The following is a 20,931-nucleotide window of genomic DNA, read 5'->3' on the forward strand; positions in this document are numbered from 1 at the left end:
CCTCTTTAGTCTGTTTTATTCTGGGTTACTCTTTTCCTCTTTAGTGTTCACTTGTATCTTGGGAATGCATGAGCACTTGCTGACAAGCAGTTAATGACCATGGCAACGCCCAAACATCTGGAAGAAAATCAAAAAAACTTTAGTCAGTCATCTATGCTAGCTGCCCATAGGATGCCAAAGATGTGGTGATTTAGCATGTCCGCCTGGTTGATTGGCTTTTTCCACTTTCATCCAGGCCCAGAACTACCAGGAAACACCTATTTCAGAGGAAAATGTTCTAGGAAGCACAGAGTGGTGGTTGGGAAGTATCTTAGATACACTGGGTTTGCTTTCTGATGTAAAGGGAGCCTAGGCCAGGCACAGGGGTGGCAGCAATTTGTGTCTGGACAAGCTCAGCCATTGGATACCCTAGAAGAGGCTCCATCTAAATAACCTTGGGCTGTCCATTAGGCCTGGCTTCCACTAGGGAATCTACCATCTGCAAGGCCTTAATAGACATGACCAGTCATTCGCCCACCCTTCCAATCACCCATTCAGAGATGTCTTGCTAAGCACCTCCTGTGTGCCCAGCAAGTCACATAAAACTCCACGGCACAATGTAAGAGGGAGGGAGGCTCCAGGGAGAAATCGCCATATTTCCAGTCTGGCTAACCTCCTATCCTTTCTGTACCTCAGTTTCCCTAGTCTTATAAGGTAAGGATAATTAATCAGTTAAATCTCTTATAGGCTCTCAGGAGGGCCTATAAGATCCCCACCATAAATCTACTTAGAATTGCAACTAGCCAATATTAAGGAATCAATAAATGCACTACTCTTATTGCAATGGTAATAATCAAGTATGCATTTTTAGTCAATACGTGTCTTTGTCAATACGTGTCTTCTGGTTTCTATGTGTATAGCACTGAAGCACTTTAAGTAAGAAGGTTTGAAGGGTCAGGTCTCTTGGCTCACATCTGTAATCCCAGCACTCGGGAGGCTGAGGCAGTAACATCTTGAAATTAAGACCTGCTTAGGTTACACAGAGGAAGCTTGTCTAAAAACAAACAAGAAAAGAAAAACAAAAATCAAAAGAAGAACGCCTAATTATGGAGCCAGAAGGATATTTAGGAGCAGGGTTAGTATCGTGAGGCCTCATGAGGTTCATCCTGCAAACCCAGCTGCATTAAGGAAGTGAGCTAACTCGGTGTGTTTTCCAGTGGGTAAAGAATCTCTGTGACTCAGGTCTCCCACCACTGAATAGAGTTAGTCAAGGACTTGCCTCTTTGTCTGCTTTGAAAGCCCAGCCCGTGTACGTGCGTGCATATGTGCGTGCATGTTTACGCATGTTTGCACACTCGTGTGCACAGCCGTGCCCTTTTCCGGGGTGAGCTGGCTGTTGTCTGACGACTTGGAGGTTGGCATTTTCCAGGCTCCGTGGCATTTTCCCGAGTTGTGCTTCTTTGCATTTGTAATTTTTTTTTTCATTTTTGGGAGATAAATGAGACAGCGGTGGGGGAAGACTTCAGGTGGGAGTTTTGAAGGGTTTTCCTGGTTCTTAAATGTCATAGCCGGGAGAGAGAAGGGAGACAACCAGGAAGAGTGGGGGAAGAAAGGCAAGACAACGGAGATAAGGGTGAAAGAGGAGCAAGTGGATGGCTGAACTCAAACCATATCCATCAAGCACGGTCCTTTGTGGCTGGGTGCTCCCGGGAGGGTGGGGATCCCATAACCACCACAGTTAGCACCGCCACCAAGGGAAAAGTATTTTAAGAAAAGAGTTTAGGAAGTCAAACTACTTTGGGCTTTCTCTACTTGGTACCATGGTCCAAAGTAACTGGATAATGATATATTTCTCTGTTCGTTCTGTGTCCAGCAAGAACAAGGTGAAAACTAAAGTTGTCCTAACTCAGGATGACATGTCTCTCATCTCTATGGGAAATCCCGTGGAATGAGACTGAGGCCTGGTCTTGTGCTTCCCCCCTTGGGTTCAGTGACCTTTGTCAGTTCAGTGAACCCTGAAAAGCCACACTCAAGTGGCTAACCAGTTACTTCTCGGGTATCTTAAGATCTCTTTTATTTTTAAATATGTGTGTGTAAGTGGGTGTATGTGTAAGTGGGTGTGGGTGTGGGTGTGTGCACAGGAGGGCAGGTGCCTCTGGTGGCCAGAGCTGTTGGGTCCCCTAGAGCTGGACTTCCAAGTTGTTGTGAGCTGCCAGACGTGGGTGCTGGGGATTAAACTCAGATTCTCTGCAAGGATCTGAATAGTATGTGCTCTTAAATGCTTTGCTACCTCTCCAGCCTCTTTTTGGATATCCATCAGTCAAACTAGCTGTTAAAGGGCCATATATACATATATATATATATCTTATATATATATATATATATATATATATATATATATATATATATATATATATATTAATTATAAAGTTAACTCAGTGCTGGGGGGGTGAGGATTAAGCCTAGGATTTTGTATAAACTAGGCAGTTGCTTAACACTGAGTTGTATCTCTAAGCCCTAGGAAAAATGTAAAATCAGCTAAGTTGGAATGGTGGGGGTCACATCACCCTCAGAGTGTTTTCAATTACCTATGAACCTACATGAGGTTGCCATCTTCCTTTATTCCTAGTCATTAGGACAGAGGCAGCTGGTGCCTTTATCAACCCCCAGCCCCTCCTGCACTGTCCAAGCAACCTGGGAGGAGGAGCCCCACCCTGCCCCACAGCCAGAGGAGTGGTACCCAACGGCAGTTTTTATACCTCTTTCCTTGAAACACGCGACATACCTGTTGATTGACCTTATGATTTTATGTGCATTAGCATACTTGCATACTTGTTTACATTTGGCCAGTCTCACGGCTGGCTGTTTTACCCAGCAAACATTTATTGTCATCACCATCACCATCATCACACTCATAGCTACCCAGTCCTTGCTACAGTAAGGCAGTATAAGTAAGATAATGTATTAATTGATGTAAGCCTAATGAACAACCCCACAGTGCTTTGCAGCAGTGTTTATAAATGTGGTTGTTGGAGTACAGAGACAAGTAACTTGCTCAGAGTCACAGACTAGGTAGCAGACCTAGGATTTGAACCCACAGAGAAGTGGTGCTGAGACCCATGTACTTATTCACTACACCATGGCTCTTGTCTACTTTGGATCAAAGACAACAGAGACCAGAGAGATCTCTTCTCGGTCTTGTACACCTGCTGCACTATTTACTCAAGCTTAGAGCGTGGACCCTGTGCCGTGGTGGAAGGTCACACCTATAATTGTAATTCTTAGTGGGCCACATCATCTGGAAACGGTGGGGAAAAGATGCCTTGGGACAGTGCCACAGAGTGGAGAGGAACAGGGTCTCTGGGAACCCGAGGTCATGGGATGGGAGCTTTATGCCCTGTCTATCCTCCCTGTCACCAGCTGGGTGGGACGTAGACTTTACACAGGGATAGCGTTTGGCCTCGAGGCTTCACTCCCTGGATTAGGCAGATGTAAGGAGGGTAAGACCAAGACCTGAACTAGTATGGTTAAGTCAGAACTCTCTCGGCCAAGAGTAAACCTGCATCTCTAGAATTTTCTTTCTGGGAAGAAGCAGTACAAATGACCAGGCCAGAGGAAGGTCAAAAAAAGCAGGATTGTCCCCCTCACCCACAAATATAAGAAGGCCATTAAAGCAATTACAGAATCACACAACCACCAGCGTCATTACTCAGCCCACGTCACCAAGGAGACACCCATTAACCTAATCTCTGAGACATACACTATGAATAAAGAGATGCAGATATGATCAATGAACACAATAATTCAAAGCAGAAACAGACACTGCCACCCAACAATACTCAAATTCCTCCAACCCAGTCTTACAGGAAGAACACTCACCTCGATCCAATACCACAAACCAAAACAAACCTCAGGCCAGTTGCCGGGATGCATCCACACAATGTCACCCACACTAACCCACAACCACAGTTCCAGCTCTCCATCCCACAGGCCACCTGTACACAAAGGCTGGGGTGAGGTGGCCCTTGGAGCAGGCATAAACACTGGTAAGGCCTACAAAGGTAGGGTCAGCTTTGAAACACCCACCCCTCAGCACACCCTCAGAACGCAGTCAGAGCTACAGTGTCCCCAAGCTCAGCACAGCTGCCAGGACGGAGCACCGCCCCCTGTCCAGCAGGTGGACGTAGTATCTAGACCATCATTTCTGATAAGGCCTGGAGGCTCTGGTTGCTACTAAAAGAGTAAACTGTCCCCAGAGCCTGCTTCCTGAGACAGGACAAATCAGCTCCATCCTGGCTGGGGTTTAATAAGGCCTCGCTGTTATGGAAAATGACAGAGCTGCAGGGACAGAGGGGGAAAGGTGGGGGTTGGGGGAGCTCTCCAAGCTGGGTGCAGGAATTCCCCTCTGACTCCTGCCTCTATGGCCGTTTTAAGCTGAAGCCCTCTCTTGCTGGGTGTTCACTGAGTATCGATTCAGTCTGCAAGCAATTTTAATATTTCTTCAGGGACTTTCCAGCAGCAGCACAAGTCATTAATTCACCCACCCAAATTGCTTATTCAATAGCAGGAACATGGCTCCTGAATAAAGTCCCAGAATTTATGTGACTTGCACGAGTCAGGAGGTCAAACAACTGTTATGGAGCGAAGTTAAAAATCCAAATAAAATATTGACACTTTTTTGGGGAGGGCAAGAGAGGGAGGCCAAGGTATTTAAAATAGGTTTTTGTTGCAATGCCTCCAGGATAAGGAATGGAAGGGGACTGAAGACAAGTTGGAGTTTATAAAATCAATGGAATTTATTGCACATCTACTTGGCATTTAATAATTCTCTCATTTCCACATCCCCCACCCTCATCCCATTCTGGCCACAGACAGGGAGATACACAGGTATACAAATGCACATTTATGCACATCAATACTGCTGCACAGACCAATATGAAAACAGGATTGTGATGTGCACGACTCAGGCACCCAGAAAAGGGAACATCGATGGGTTTCACTGTAGCTGAATGTGTTTATCAGAAGCAGGCATAACTTGGCAGATATTCATGAAGTCGCTTTTGATAAGTATATTCACTGTTATAAATCTCAGATCAATGCATTAGATATGACTATAAAGACGTGCTCATCACAGAAATAGTTTCTAAAATGTAGATGTTGCGGAACATCCATATACAGGATCATCATGGGATTGTGTACACGATTTGCAAATTATGGTTTGTTTGTAACACAGACATGATGCTTATTAAATAAGTGATGGTACATGCATGGGAGACGAAAGCATGTTTCAAATCACAGCCACATACAACCCCTGCTAGTTGCCTACAGATGTTTGCGCAGTTGTCCAAATCATGTATGTGGAAAGACGAAGAAAATTGTTCCTGCTCAAATAGCTAATAGGCACAAAGCATTATTAATATAGAAATTTCCAGAGGAGATCATATTACGCAGCCCTCAGATATTGAAGTCACAGGCTTGGGTCCAAAGCAATCTGATATTAAGAATGTGACCTTGGGTGAGCTGCTTCGCCATGCTGTTGACCGTTTGATAGAGCTGCGGTTAAGGTCTGAGTGAGAAAGTACGTTGTGCACCATGTCTCTTTTATAGTGAAGGCTAGGGGCCTGCAAGGTGGTTCGGTGGGCAGAGGTACCTGCTGCCCTTGCTGATGACTTCTGTTCAACCCCCAAACCCTAATCAAAAAAGAGACGCTGGTGTAAAAAGAGAACTTACTCAGGCAGCTGAACCCTTCTGACTTCCACACTAGGATCCCACACACAAATAAATAAAAGTAAAGACTTTAAGACAAATGAGAGTTACGACTTTCACTGCTATTCTACGTAGCCCTTCTAGTGAAGTCTAGACTTGGATCTTGATTTGTCTTGATAAGATTAACTTTTTCTAACAAGTGGCTAGTGGAATAGACTCTAACATGGGACACCATGTTTAAATTCTAGCTCTGTTACAGAGTGAGACTTAGGCAAGTTAACTAATGTGTTGGAAGTTAGTTAACTTCCAAGCCCCAGTTTCCAGATTAAAAGATAGGGATAGTAATCTTAGTAGGTACCTACAGGTACTTCACAGGTGCACAAAGACTAAATTATTATTATTATTATTATTATTATTATTATTATTATTATTATTATTAGTTTTTCAAGACAGGGTTTCTCTGTATAGTCCTGGCTGTCCTGGAACTCACTCTGTAGACCAGGCTGGCCTCGAACTCAGAACTCTGCCTGCCTCTGCCTCCCAAGTGCTGGGATTAAAGGTGTGCACCACCACTGCCCGGCTATTATTATTATTTTTAAGACAAGGTTTCTCTACATAGTCCCGGTTGCCTAGAGTTCACTACATAAACTAGGCTGACCTCGAACTTACAGAAATTCGCCTGCCTCTGCTTCCTGAGTGCAGAGATTAAAGGTATGCACCACCATACCCTGCAAGAGTTAAATTTTAAACTCTACGTAAAGTACTTTTGACAATGCCTAGTACACATAGAGTGTATGTTAGCCCACAGTATCCCATAAGAGTGTTCTGTTCCAATAATATTAATAGTGTGATAGTTCTTACATTATAGCTGGTCTTGTTTGTTGCTAGATGGTAAGAAAAAGAATTGTGACATTTGTCCTTGCTGAACTGAGTCCCTGGGAGGATTCAGTATAAACTGGGCAAGCAAAGAAAGAGTTCAGCTCTGTGCTGGGCCCTGAAGGGATGAGGGGAACAGAAAAGGGTTAACTGGAAAGCTATGGGGGCAAGAGGAAGGTGGGAAGGATTTTGAAAGCTAGCTAAGAAACTCTGACTCTGTCCATAACAGGAAGAAGGGGTCGGGTTTAGCTACACCCTATTCTTTCAGGACAGAGATGTCCCTGCAGGCTTCTTTCTGCTTACAGAGGGATGTCAGCATGCTCAGGGAGAGGTAGGGAGGACAGGCAGGAGCAGAGAGGAGACTCATCGTAGTGGTGAGCTGGACTGATTACCTTACATCAGGCAGTTCCCTGAGCCACCAGCTCTATCAGGCAGGACCACGGGGTGAACAGCTGGTGGACCCCAGCTTTAGCTGGAAGCCCTGACAGATGAGGGCAGGGCCAGTGACAGGAGGAGGTAGTCTGGTCACGCTCTGGCTTGGCATGCACTACAGACTGGTTTCCAAATGGTTAGTTAAACACATTGCCCCTTAATTTTTAAACCTATGCATATCTTGAAGTTAAATCAATCCATATGCTTACCGTTCATCACAGAAACCACCACTATTGCCCCCTCGGGCCAGCCCCATGGCCCATCTAACCTGGTAAATTGTGTCTGGCCTGGGCTCCCAGGGACACACAATGGGAGGGTTATTGCCCTCCACTTCAGTCTTAGAAGGCTGGTGTAGGAAATCTCATTGTGGCTAGGAAACAGCTAGGAGTTGGTCAACCTGGAAAGCATAAGAACTCTTTTGAAATTTTGTAATGTTTTTATTTTTAACCTGGAGTTTAGTCTCTACAGAGAAAATGATAGTTTCTGGATTTTGGTGGCTGCTGGTTGGAGTCGGATGGTGGGCAGTGTGGCCTGAAGTATGAGTAAGGGGCCATCTTCATGCACTAGGGCCTCTCCTGAGTCTCCCACCCCCAACTAGCACATGCTTCCCTCACACTCTGGCTTGGGCTCATCTTCTCAGATTATAGAATTCAGAATTTTTAATTTACCAAGACCAAGGAGAGAGCGAGGGGTTTGTATCTGCCCCAGGAGATCCTGATGCATGGAGTCCAGGGCTGTCATTGGGGGCACGCTTCTGCGAGATTTCTGGAAGGGTTCCCATTCTTGGAGCTTAAGTATAACTTCTAGCTGAGCTCTCCTACAATCCGCACACTCATGAAGCAGAGGCAGGAAGAATAGAGTACGAGACAAGCCTGAGCCACTCATATATTGAGTTTAAGATGTGATCCTGGGGCTAGGTATGGTGGCACATGCCTTTAATACCAGCCCTTGGGAGGTGGAATCTCTGAGTTCGAGGCCAGTGTGAGGTCTACAGAGTTAAGTTCCAGGACAGATAGGGCTACACAGGGAAACCCTGTCTAAAAAAAAAAAAAAAAAAAAAAAAAAAAAAAAAAAACAAGAAGAAAATAAAAAAGACATGAGTCTAGACTATATGAGCACTGCCACTCTTTGCCTCACTATATGGATATATATGTATACATATATGTACATATGTATATATATGTATATGTCTTTGTATATGTATATGTAAATCTAAGAGCTCTTGGCATTATGAAAGGGAAGATCTTTCATAACCTAGAACCTATGTTCTAGCTGTGTCCTGTTCTATCTGGAATGGAAAGGCCTGTTCTCAGCTATAAAGAATGGCCTGAGTCACCTCTCTGGTATTCTCATTGTTTAAACTAAAACCCACTGAAGGAGCCTGGGCAACACCTCTAAACTATACAAATGGCAGGCAAGCCTTCACAGGGAGAGTGTGTGTGTGGAGTGCCTCAAAGTGGCCACCAGGGAGGCCAGGGACAGAATGTCCTGGGGTCCTGTGTAAGAAGGAAGTAAATCTCAGCCTCCGATCTATATGAGGGACTACTCAGTTCCATTAGGCCCTCTGAGGTAAGCACCCTGTCAGGAGAGGTAGCAGCTTCCTGGGTGATCTATGACATCTCGTTTGAGGATCTGCTAGAAGTCCCCGCTGGCTCACCTCAGGGATGAGCTGAGGATACTTGCCCAAACCGAGCACTGCTCAAAGAGTGGAGCTGAAGCAATCACCTGCATTTGTTGGAAAAGCTATCCTTGCTGAAGCAAGTATAGTTTTGTTTTTTAGAATGATCCAGCTTAAAGTCACTGGATCCATTTTTAGAATGATCCAGGCAACTTAAAGTCACTGGCAGAGACCCCACCCTCTTATTGGTTATCTGGCTCAGTGGGCATTCAGCTTAGCTAGTCTGAAATATTCCCCATCCTGCTTTACAAATTGCAACCTGGGAATTAATTATGTTCTGTAGACTCTGGAGTGGAGTGGTCTACACTGGTTAATATATGTACACAGGGCACGTGTGTCAATACTTGATATTTTACTAGTAAGGCTCTTTGAGCAAAGCAATGATGTGACCAGGCTTGGGGGCAGCCTGTTGTTCCTTGAGGAAACAATTCCAAAGTTGAGGGGATGGTCGGCCCCAGGCCAGTGAGCAAGATTCCATGAGGACACTCTTGGAGATCTAGTCTCTGCATATTCTCAGCAGCTGGCTCCAAGAGATGTCATAGCCCCCACATTCTGGGAAGGAATGGTGAGTTTCAGGGGAACCTCTTAACTTTTGTTTCTAAGAACAGACTACCAGGTACAGGGTATAGAAGCTGGTGAGTCCGTGGTTTTGAAAGTCTCTGGTAGCAGTAGAACTGAGTAGTGGATGGTGTGGGTCCTGGGTTTCGTCTAGTTGAATTCAAATCTCCGATTCACCATATATGATAGATGGCCTATGACCATCTGCAAGATGGGTCCCGGGGGCAGGGTGTGTGTGGAGCAAACGGAATGTTTGAAGTATTCAGAACATTACCTCTCACACAGGGAAGACTCAGTTCACAGTCTTTTTATCACTAGAGCCTCGTCTGAGGAAGCATCTCTTGGTAATCCTGACCAACCTAAGCCTTCCTCCTTCCAAGGTGAGCTGTCTGAGGTCATCTCAATGCTAATAGGACTGCTTCTTGTTTCCACCTGAGGGGAAGTTTTTGCACACCATTTATTACCATATAATATAATGCAATATAGTATCATACATAACATAACATAATATGATGGGTAGGCTAACTTGGAAACCCTGAGGCAGACCGTGGATGGATGGATAGATGAATAGATACATTTGTACTAAGTATACATACATTATATCATTCTATTGATTTGTAAAAAGTTCCCGGTCTGCCTGGCTGTAATGAGATTTTTGAACTTTGCGTGGCGATCAATGAGAGGAATATTATTGGCCTAGAGAATTGATATACCTGCTCTCAGTGGCTTGTTCTGCTCCCAGGCCAACCCGGCCCCCCAGGTGTACGATTCCAGCAGACACTTAACCTTTTTTACAGTGTCATCAGGCTAAAAGGAATCTAATAGTGACACAGGACTTGTGCTCAGCACTCTGCCACTATTGCTTTCCTGTCACAAATAATTTATAGCCTTCTATTTCCATCCCTGAGCCCTGCACCCCAGCCCTACCTCCCCCTTTTCCCCAGCTCCCAAGAATCGATAAACTCACGCAGCCATAGTGGGACTTCAGGGTGCAAGGAGATGGACAGATGGACAGAGAGAGAGAAAGAGGGGCAGTGAAAGACAGATGAAGAGACAGAGAAGAACAACAGAGGAAACAATGGGAGAAGGAGAAGAAGGAGGCGGAAGGGTCAAGTAGGAGCCGAAGCTCCCGGTGGAAGGCTGAGCTATCTCTCTGCCAATTTAAGTGGCTTCCTGGGACACTCACACACACCTTTGTATGTCTCACAGAGGCCCCTGAGGCTGCTCTGATCTTCATGGTGGGAGGAAGTGGAGGTCTCCTGGGAATTTAACAAAAGAAGAAATGACCTTACCACCTGCTTCATCCCCGCCTTTGTTCTAAAGCGCCCCCAACACACCTCCCACCACCTGCCATCCGAATCCTCTATGGTTCTTCCCAAAGCATGCAGGTAGAACCCGGTCCAGTCCCCAGTCTGTCTTGCAGGAAGTCTTTGTGACTGCAACCTCCATGGTCCCTGCTGCTGCTCTTCCCTATCCTCTTCTTTACTTCCCAGGTAGAACTTTCATTGATCCAGTTGGGGCATCCTGAGAAGGGAGGCCTCCTGCCTGTACCTGGCTCAGCCCTTAAATGGAAAGCAGCTGGGCACAGAGGTCACCCACAGGGATAATGACACAAGTGTGAACATCATTATGACGACTACCATCCGCCAGCCAAACATCATACTAATCACTCTACATGAATTATCCGTTTTAATCCTCACCAGGACCATAGGAACTGCACGGTAGTACTATCTCACTTTACAGATAAAGGAATGAGGAATGTCCAAGGACATCCCAGGAAGAAGGAAGCAGAGCTGGGATCCTGACTCAGGTGACTGAGCCTGGAGTTATGTCCCAAATCCCCTCTCTAGACCAGGTGTGGTCGTCTATACCTAAACTGCTATCACTCGGCACCTGGGAGGCAGGAGGGTCAACTTTGAGGTGTTTCTTGGTTATATAGGTGAGGCCCTATTTCAAAACAACAAACAAAACCAGAACAAGTTAGGGATAGAGAGATGGCTCGACGGTTAAGAGCACTGGATACTCCTGTCAAGAACCCATATTTGATCCCTAGCACTCACATGGTGGCTCACAGCTGTCTGGAACTCCAGTTCCAGGGGGATCCAATGTTCTCTTCTGTCCTTCATGGATCCCATCCATGCACAAAGTACACATACACACATGCAGGCAGAGACTCATACACACACAAAAAAGTAAATCTTAAAACAAAACAAAACAACCCCCCCCCTCCGCATTCCCTTAGCTGTACGAAGCACCCTAGGGAGACGCTAAGATCCCAGTCGTTCCTGTTTGGGAACAGAAGATAGCATTGAGCAGGGTGAGCTCTCACTGACATGGAGGAGGAAAGAGCATCCTGTGTTGGAAAGCCTGCTTGGATAGGAAGGGGGAGTCTTCCATGTTGGGGTGAGCACAGAATGTAGGAGGGATATAGATAACCATAGGGTTCTCATGATCCTGATTCTTAAATTCACTAAGATCAGCTCTGGGACCTAGCAGGTGCCCACGGCCTGGGGTCATGGACGGACACCAAAAGCCTTAATAACTCATAGCAGACACCTTGCCCAACTTCTCTCCCATGCACCACCAAGCTGCTGTCAGGGCATAGCGATTTTCTATCACGAGCTGCCTCAGCTAAATCTGTATCAGTGCCTCCGGGGTCAGAGGCTCTGGTAATAAAGACAGGAACTCCACCAGCCAGTCCCGTTATCTGTGTCCCCCAGCCCCAGCCCTGGAACTCCTTAGACCAGAACCTGTCAGCCTTTAAAAGCAGAGCCACTGCAAGTCCCTCAGACCCAGGAAGCTTGTGTAGGAACAGCTGTTTGGCATCCTTCTAGTCTTTCTTGAAGGTGAGGCCATATTGCTCTCGGCTGCTGTGGTCTTTCTCATGCTGATCTCCTTGTGGCTCTGACACTGCAAAGCTGTGAAGGCTCCTTTTTGAAGGTCCACTTGTGTCAGGCTAACTCTGTCCTGGTCCTCTACTCTAGTCCCCTGTTATTCTTCCCTATTCAGCATCTTCTATGGTCTCCCTGGCAACCTCACTCTCTTCCTCTTCTCTGGTACTCTTTCCTGCCCTGAATCATCCTTCCTACATCTGTGGTTGCTGGGCCACCCTCTGACTTCCACACTGCAGTCATCTTTTAGAGCCCAGCCCCCTCCTCCCTGCACCTCCTCTGCCAGGATCCTGTTCCAGATGCCTGGCTCAGACACTTCTCCTCAAAGTCACCAATGGCCACCGTGATCCCCAAATATATGTCTCTTCTCATTCCCAGTCCCCTGCACTTCTTAACATCACCACTGGGACTGTGGGTTAAATCTTAACATGTCTTTCTCGGTCCACTTAGGTCAGGCCACCCTGATCTACACTGGTTCTACCTGTGGCCACGTCTACAGCCTTCCATACTACTGTTCAACACTTTACTAATAAACTCCTTCCTTATGACCCAGCTATACTTGGACTTGCCCAGCCCACACATCCAGAGCCAACATCACACTTTCTTCCTAAGCCACTCACCTTCTTGCATCCCTGTCCTCCAGAACGAGACGTACAACCAAGCCTCCAGTGACGCAGGAGTGATTTAGGGCCATGGCTGACTACGGTTAGTTACCAAATCCTGGTCTCTCTTCCTTGCTTCTCTGCCTTCACGCTCTTGAAGATGGTATGCTTTTGTGAGACCTGATTGTTCCTACCTTATGCCTACCCATTACCTTCCTACCCATTACCTTCCTACCCATTACCTTCCTACCCATTACCTTCCTACCCATTACCTTCCTGGAATCAATCACTTGGGCCATGTCTCCTCTAGTTTGAGCGTGGCTCATGGCTTCAGACCTCTGAGGATTGATCCTTCAGTGATGAGGGAAGGTAACAAAGTAGCAGAAGACACAAGGTTCAGGGATTGAATTGGGATGCCACCCTAACCGGTAGTGTGGTCCTGAGGACGCTCTAATCATTAACCTTTGTCTGCTCCGGTTTTCAATCTGCAAAATGAAGATGATAGCCTTTATTTTGAAAGTTGCAAGAATTAACAAAAGTAAATATGAGTCATATGGATTATATATAATAGCAATGTGCAATATTTTAATGGGTGGAAACTGCCTGCTTGTACCACCATGCAACCATTTGGCCCTACTTCCACTCTCTCCTGAGTACACCTCCACTACTTCTGGCTGTGGGTTCAGGCACCAACCCCTGCCTTGTGTTCCCCATTGGCTTCCCCACTGATCTTCCACCCCCTCCAGCCCCTGTGTATAATGCCCCTCTCTATTACCTTGTTCATCTCCTACCCCCTCCAGCCCCTGTGTATAATGCCCCCCTCTATTACCTTGTTCATCTCCCACCCCTCCAGCCCCTGTGTATAATACCCCCCTCTATTACCTTGTTCATCTTAGACTCATGTTAACTTTTTCTCTGAGACCTTGGAGATGCTGTGTGCCTGTGAGCCTTTTACTCTTAAGTTGGAAAAAGGAAGGACAAGACCCAAGTGATTAATGTGAAGCCATGTGGCTTCTTAATGACAGGAGCCAGCACTGTCCCTGCTGTACAGCCTGGTATACTTTCTACCACCTTCTGTGCTCCCCAACCACTCCCCCCCACCACCATTCAGCTCAGTTCTGCTTTGGGTCAATGCCAGGCTCCTCCTCCTCAATCACTTCTTCCACCAGTTCTCTACCTTCAAGGATGGGCTCTTCCTCTGATACCGGCTGCCTCAGTGCCCTGGGATACCTGGCATTCTTTAAATATAAATCCCTCTTCCGACTTTCTGGCATTGGAAGAATATGCCTGTATAAGTGCCTATCTCTGTGCCTATAAGCAATAAGCAAAAGCTAAAGCCCAGTGACTCACACCTTGCAACCTACCTGGGTGGAAGATGTGAAATCAGATTTCTCTAGGGAAGAGCAAACTGAGCTGGACAGGGTGGGAGGCTTGGGGTTGAAGAGAAAAGCATTCCCCAGTCCCTGGGTTCGGTTTCTTGCATGATGGAGCTCTATGCTTTTCTGGACTCTTGCAAGGCGGGTTTATTCCTCCCAGGAATTTTTGATTTGTTCCTTTAGTTTCTGGGGGTGTGCAAGGATGCTCCTTAACTAGTCCTGTAAAGAAGTTTTGACTCAAGTAAGGCCCGTAGGAAAGAAGAGGAAGCTGTAAGTCAGTCAGATGATTGCTGTAAGTCAGTCAGATGAGAAGACGGTTGTGTGGGGCCTGGGGTCTGGCAAAGGACAAAGTGCCATTTGTTGTGGGGTGGTCTGGGGTCGTCTGTGGCTAGGTCCCTGCCTTTCTGCCTTCTCTCCTTGCTACAATATGTGAGGAAGCTCCTTTCCTGGGCTCTGGGGGATTGTTATATGGTCCTGGTTGGAAAGCTGGCTAAAATGGCCTCCAGACCTGTACTAAGGGGTGAATATGTGTCTGAGGAAGGAAGTTGGGCTATTAATCTGGGTTCTTCCTCCTAGCCCCATGCTCCCAGAAATAAGACTCAGACTCAAAACATATTTACAAATACCTTGGCCATATAACCAATCTCTTCTCTGAAAGATCTAAAGATCACCCATTTATTTTAGCCTACATTCTGCCATGTAGCTGATTACCTGTGCTCAGGTACCATGTGTCTGGCTTGTCACATCTTTCTGGGTGAATCTCCCATGCCTAGCTCTATCCCTGAATTCTTTCTGCCTCCCGGATGTCCCACCTTCTACCCTACCCTTTCCTATAGGCCATAGTTCTTTTGTTTGGTTGGTTATTTTTTAATTGACAGGTGATGCATCTGTACAATATACAAGATATTTTTTCTGCACTCACCCCTCAGAAATGGAAAAGATAGTTTTCCACTTGGTTGTGCCCTGATCCTTGCTGCTCAAGCTCAAGCTGCTGTTCAGTTTGGCGCTCAGGACACCAGAGAGTGTAGACCACCCCTGCCCAGAGCTGTGCTAAGTGGCTTGCAGAACAGACAGGAGAGAAGCAGTGGGTGAGGGTGGGCGTGCGGGCGGGCAGGGGCAGGTGGGTGAGGACAGGGTTGTGCTGGGCAGGGTCCCTCTGCCAGGCAGGAGAAGGAGCCTGGGCCTGGCATGTGACATGTGACAATGCTGTGACAATGCTGTGACAATGCTGTGGTGCTTTTGCAGGATCATCCGGACCAAAGTTCAGCAGCCTTTCCACCCAACGCCAGATGGGGCAGGGACAGGAGTGACTGCCCCTGGCCACACCATCGGTAAGAGAGCTCAGGGAAGAGGAAGGTCAGAAAATTCAGCCCTGAGAACTGTCTAGTCCAGGGAGATCCTGGGATGTCCATGGTCCCCACTCACTCCTTTCCCTCCTAGGGTTCAGTGCCTCCCACTCGCCTCTTCAGTCTGTGTGTCCCCTCCCCTTTTTTCTCCTCCCCTTTCTTCCCCTCTTCTCCTGATCCCCCCACCCCCAGCTATTTGTCTTAGAGCTTTCCACCAGCCTCTATCTGATTCCATCTCCCTCCTTTAAGTCCCACGCTCTTTCATGTTTACTTTTTTACTTCATATTTTTTTTAAAAAAATCTTTTGGAGGGAGGATGGGCTGGAGAGGTGACTCAGCAATTAAGAGCATGTACTGGTGATTCTCAGTATCCAAGACTCATAACCACCTGTAACTCCAGTTCCAGAGGATCTGATACTGCCCTGACCTCTTCAGGCATGTACACATGCATGTACATGTACACATACATTTTAAAAGTAGATCTGTTAAAAACAAGTGTTGCAAAGAAAGGGATGGAACCCATAACCTTATGCATGGTAGGCAAACCCTTTTCCCTGAAACATGCCCAGCCTTTGATCTTTCTCTCTTCTTCCCATCTCTCCCTCCTTCCCAGCCCTCTCCCCTCTCCTCATGAGTATGGCTGTGGACCTGTCTGTCTGTCTGTCTTTCTCCATCCTTCCTTCTGACCTCTTTTCTTTTGGCCTGTTTTCTGTTATCTCTTTGTCTCTGCTGCAACCTTCACTCAAGCAGGAACACACACACACACACACACACACACACACACTGACTTTTCCTTGGTCTCCTTCCCTCCTGACCAGCAGGAGATAGAATTGGCTGGTTCAACACTGCTGGGGTCAGGAGCCATGTTTCCCCAGGCCTGGATTAGTGTGCTGGAGGGAGGTTGTCCTCAGATATTTGAGCTCATCATGGCAGAGTGAATGGGTTCACTAGCTGGTTCCCCAAGAGGGAATGAGGAACTTCTTCAGTGATTTGAAGAGCAGTAGCAGCTGAGAGAGAGAGCTGCTTCCAGAGAACACTGAGAGCAGCAGCTCCCCAAGTGTAAGGGACAGATCTTAGGGAGCCCTAGACTCAAAATCAGAGCTGGTGAAGACTCCCCCTGGAGGACTGAGGAGCAGTGAGCTGGGGTTCATCCCAAAGGATTTGCTCAACCTTTGGATTAGGTGGGATTGGAAGAGAGTGGCTCCAGAGGGCACAGTTGGACCTGTGCTATCCAGAAGGTCACTGAACTGCTTTCCAGATGGCTAGTGCTGGCAGGCTCTGGGCCTATACCACATCCATCTTGAGAGGAGGGGGCTTGAGGGGCCAGTAAATGCCGTGGATAGCAAAGGAGGCCTGGGTTGACTGGTCACCACTTTCCTCAGGCTGGGCTGACAGCCTGCAATGTCTGTCTGTGGGAGTGATTCCTCCCTCAAGCCTCAGAGGAAGGAAGAGGATGTGAGAGCTCCTTGTCCTTCCTTCTGCCCTCTGTGCCTGTCTGTCCCTGCCTGGGGCTTCAGTCTCAACTGCTGTCCTGATAGTGTCTCCTCCTTCTTCCATCCAGTTCCCAGCACAGCCTCCCCTCCTGTTTCCAGCGCCTCTAACGACCCAGTGGGATCCTACTCCATCAATGGGATCCTGGGGATTCCTCGGTCCAACGGTGAGAAGAGGAAACGAGAGGAAGGTAGGAGGAGGGACAAGCTCTGGCTCCCCGTTTGCATGCTTTGTCCTTGGACTCTGAGCTCCGGTTTCTGCGGGCCTCGCAGCTGCTCTGCTGTGAGATCAGTTTTAGCATGGGAGCCCAGGTACCCCCACTGCCCTGCTGGCTCCCGAAGAGGGGGAGGGAGGCTGCTGGTGGGGCCACCAGCTTCACCATCTGCTCAGCCCCGATGGTCTCACCTTCTGCTGGGACTCACCCCAGCTGTCCCTGTGGGATGCCAAGAGGAGTGGCATCAACGGTTTACCTTGAGAAGGTTGTAGAGGTTGAGGAGACAGCTGGTATCTGACCCAGGGATGAAAGGCCAGCCTACTTTGGCCTCACTTGATCTTTGTTAGAAGATAGCAGCTGATATGGACATGGATGGCCCTGAGGTCCTTTCTCTGTGATATATGGATGCTGCTCCCACTGAAGTCACTTGGAGAGCCGGACATGGGGCCTCGAGATGCTCTTTGTCATGAGAGTGGGCACCATTCTGACTCCCACTTCTCCTACCTCTCTCTGGGTCCTCAAGGGACAGCCAGTACTTTGGGTAGTATAGACCCAGGAATGAGGAATTAAGAGGGGGACACAGGATGAAAGAAAATTAGAGGAGAGACTAGTAGGTGTATGCATGGGACAAGGTGCTTTTCAGAAACTGTGCTCTAGTGATGCATTGTGACCAGCCAGTTTCCTTCTGGTGTGTGAGGCCTGGGCACCCAGACAAACACATACCAACACCTCTGGCCTGAGATCTCTCAGGGTCTCAGCTGGAGAAGTAGTAACTTGTGGTCTCACAGGGTGTATAGGACTTCGAAGATAGTCTCCATCAAATAAAACCTGACAAAGGTGAACATTAAGGGGGTAGTGACCATATGTTCCATTAGCTCAAGGAAGTCACAATTTCTGCCTATTGTCCCTGCACCTGAACTGGGCAGTGTCCCCTTTTCTCCCTCAGAAATGTTATGGTTGGACAGTAGGTTCTGTGGTCATCCCAAGCATAGACAAGCTCTTCTCGAGGGGTTAAGGAAGAGCGCCGGAGAGCAAGCTGACATTCCTTAAGCTACAGTCTGGATTCTCCAGACCCAGGCAGAGGGAGGACAGCATATGAGCCCTGGCCTCTAGCAGAAGGGACAGAGTGCAGGAGAGACCTAGTCCTGGCAAGACAGTGATGACCTGGCACTGGCTTTCTGCCAGAAGCCCTAATGGTCTCGTTTCACAGGGAAACAGCTTGTCTGGCTCTATTTCTCCTTCTTCCAAAATATCCAAACCCATTTGGCTGCCACGGCCTTTGCCACTCACTAAATTTCATTGTGGTTGTTTTGGCGGCAGCCCCTGATGGACAGGGGAGGCAACCGGAGAAGCCCTAAGCCCCAGTTCTCCCTGGAGCTTCTGACGTGCAGGCCTCAGCCAAGCTCCCTGGCACCCTGAGTGCCTTGGTAGAGTCCGCCTCGAAGCCTAAGGGTTTCTCTTTAACCACCTGCCTTGTTCAGAGTGTGAGGTGACCGGGGGAACCGGAAGGCCACAGGAATGCTTCTGCGCTCTCCCTCATTGGACTGAAGCTGACTGTGTGCCTTCTGTTTCCTGAGTCTTCATGGGTGGTGAAGGGAAGCTGGGCATACCCAGGGCTGGGCCAGCCAGGGAGGTCAGGAACAGGATGTAAGCCCTTCTTCTTGCTTACATCCGTTGTTTTTAGTCAATTCAACTCAGTGGCCCTCTCTGCCTGTCCATTAGGAGAGTGGCTTGGTATAGAGGGTCCCCCAGCCCAACGAGATTTGATTCCTGTCCTTAGGAAGCATATACTCTAGGACATATGTTAAACAGTGTATCCAGGGAGCAGAGAGGCCACCGGGCATGGTATAGTGGAGACCTGGCCATTCCTTTATAGGAAGAAAGAGACAGGGAGGAAGCTCACTGCCAGGAAGGCCCTGGGTAATGGCTGAGAAGGCTGTTAAGGACAATGTTAACCTGAAGTTCTATCTGATGCGTCAAGCCTGTGAACAGCAAGGGCAGAGTGGCCTTAGCAAGGATGTGCTGAGCAGGCAGAAGGGAGCGCTGAGAAGCAAGTCCAAGTAGACAGAGTCGAGGGGAAGTGACCAACTAGACAGAGTTAGGGGGAAGTGACGAAGTAGACAGAGTCGGGGGAAGTGACCAAGTCCCTGCTATGCCAGAGGGTGGCCTCTTCTATATCCCTATGTGTATCTGGGCAGGAAGAGACAGACGCAGGCTTGGCTTGGGGCTTGGCTTGGGGCCTCCGGCAGTGTGGCAGCCCAGGAGGCAGCTGCAGCCTTCAGGTGAGGGATAGTGAGGGCCTCAGAAAGCTCATCTGCTAGGCTTAACCAGGTTACAAGAAGCGCCAGGAACTCCACCACCTCCCCCCCCCGGGGGGGTTTCTTGCCCTGTCTCTACTTTAAAAACAAAACAAAACAAAACAAACAAAAAAAAACCCAACTCCAGGCTGGATGGAGCTGCCCTTTCCTCAGAAAATTTTCCCCAACCAACATCCCATCCTTAACCCCTGGAACCCAGGTGGGAAGGGAGCTGATGGAGAGGAGACCACATAGGGAGATCTGTAGGACTCCCCCCTCCCCCCACTCCTGAGGTCTCTGAGCAGCAGGGCCCAGTTTGCATTAGGGAACAGCTCAGATGATTAAGAATGGGGAGATAATTATGTGTCAAGATGATGTAGCCCAACTCTGCAGTCAGGCCAAGGTAGCAAAGCAGCTAGCAGGCCAGTCCTTGTCACTGCTGCAGGAGGTGCTTCGGGCGGGTGGGCGCCTACAGACACCCAGGTGTGTCCTTCAACTCTCCAGCCAGGACTTTTGGGTACAATGGAAATTGATCTGAGAGACTGCAGAGTGTTAGGATGAGACCAGGGATGTATATCCAGGGATTAGACCCCAGACGCACAAGGGGATCAGGTACGTTTTTTTCTGGGATAGTCCTAAATGTACCAGCTATGTTGGCCCGTCTTTGACCTCAAGTGTGGTGGTGATATGTCACCTAGAAGTGTCATATCTTAAGGCAAGCTGGGTGTCCTTCTGCCCTTCCATCTCATATTGTGGCCCATTCTTTAGCTCTAACCACATCCGGGGGATGAGCCCCAGCAAGGACTATGACTGAAGTGTGTCGTGGGCTTAAGAGAAGGCCTTCTCAGCAATAATTACTGGTATTCACGCTGGTAACACCCAGAATGTTGCTGGCATTGGCCCTTGGAACGTGGACAGTACCATGTGTATCAGTGGCATTCACATCCACGGGGATACCTGTCAAGGGCCAATCGGCTTTGACTCAAGGTTGGGTTGGGATTCCCAACCCATGGCCTGTGGGAGTGTGCAAAGGCCTAGACTTTATTTGGAGAGATATGGCACTCAAGAAGGTTGGAACCTCCTCCTAGGGATCCAGGACCCCAGTCAGAAAGACCAAGGTTGCCTCTCAGCCCAAGGAGAAATCCTCATCAATACCCTGAAAACCTTCATTTCCAACCTACAGTTATGGGCAGGTATATTAAAGCTTGATTCTCTGGGAAATCTAAGAAACACAATTCTATGAATGTTATACGCCTTGGCACCTGTGGCTGGAAAACAGAGTAGTACCAACCTGTCTATAATCAGACTGAGAAACTAAATAGAGCCTGGGGCTGCTTAAGTGCCCGCCTAGCAGGCATAAGGTCCTAGGTTTGATCCCCAGCCTGAAAAAGAAACAAAACAAAACCAACCACAGAAACCCCACATCTTTTACCACAGCCTAATGCATTGCTGTCCATGGGTTTGGGTGGTAAAGCACAGAGAAGTT

The 20,931-nt window shown here is 47.9% G+C and overlaps 1 protein-coding gene across 9 annotated transcripts in view; it reads left to right on the top strand.

The window, feature by feature from the left end:
* Nucleotides 1-20,931, top strand: part of Pax2 (paired box 2) — a 92,177-nt gene that overhangs the window by 26,983 nt on the left and 44,263 nt on the right. For all 9 annotated transcript variants that reach the window (XM_031390442.1, XM_031390443.1, XM_031390435.1 and 6 more), the window contains exons 5-6: nt 15,344-15,429; nt 17,005-17,124. In XM_031390442.1, the coding sequence (XP_031246302.1) occupies nt 15,344-15,429; nt 17,005-17,124 (206 nt within the window). The remainder of the gene's footprint in view (nt 1-15,343; nt 15,430-17,004; nt 17,125-20,931) is intronic.

The sequence above is a fragment of the Mastomys coucha genome, unplaced genomic scaffold (assembly GCF_008632895.1).
Source record: "Mastomys coucha isolate ucsf_1 unplaced genomic scaffold, UCSF_Mcou_1 pScaffold21, whole genome shotgun sequence".
Taxonomy (NCBI): Eukaryota; Metazoa; Chordata; class Mammalia; order Rodentia; family Muridae; genus Mastomys; species Mastomys coucha.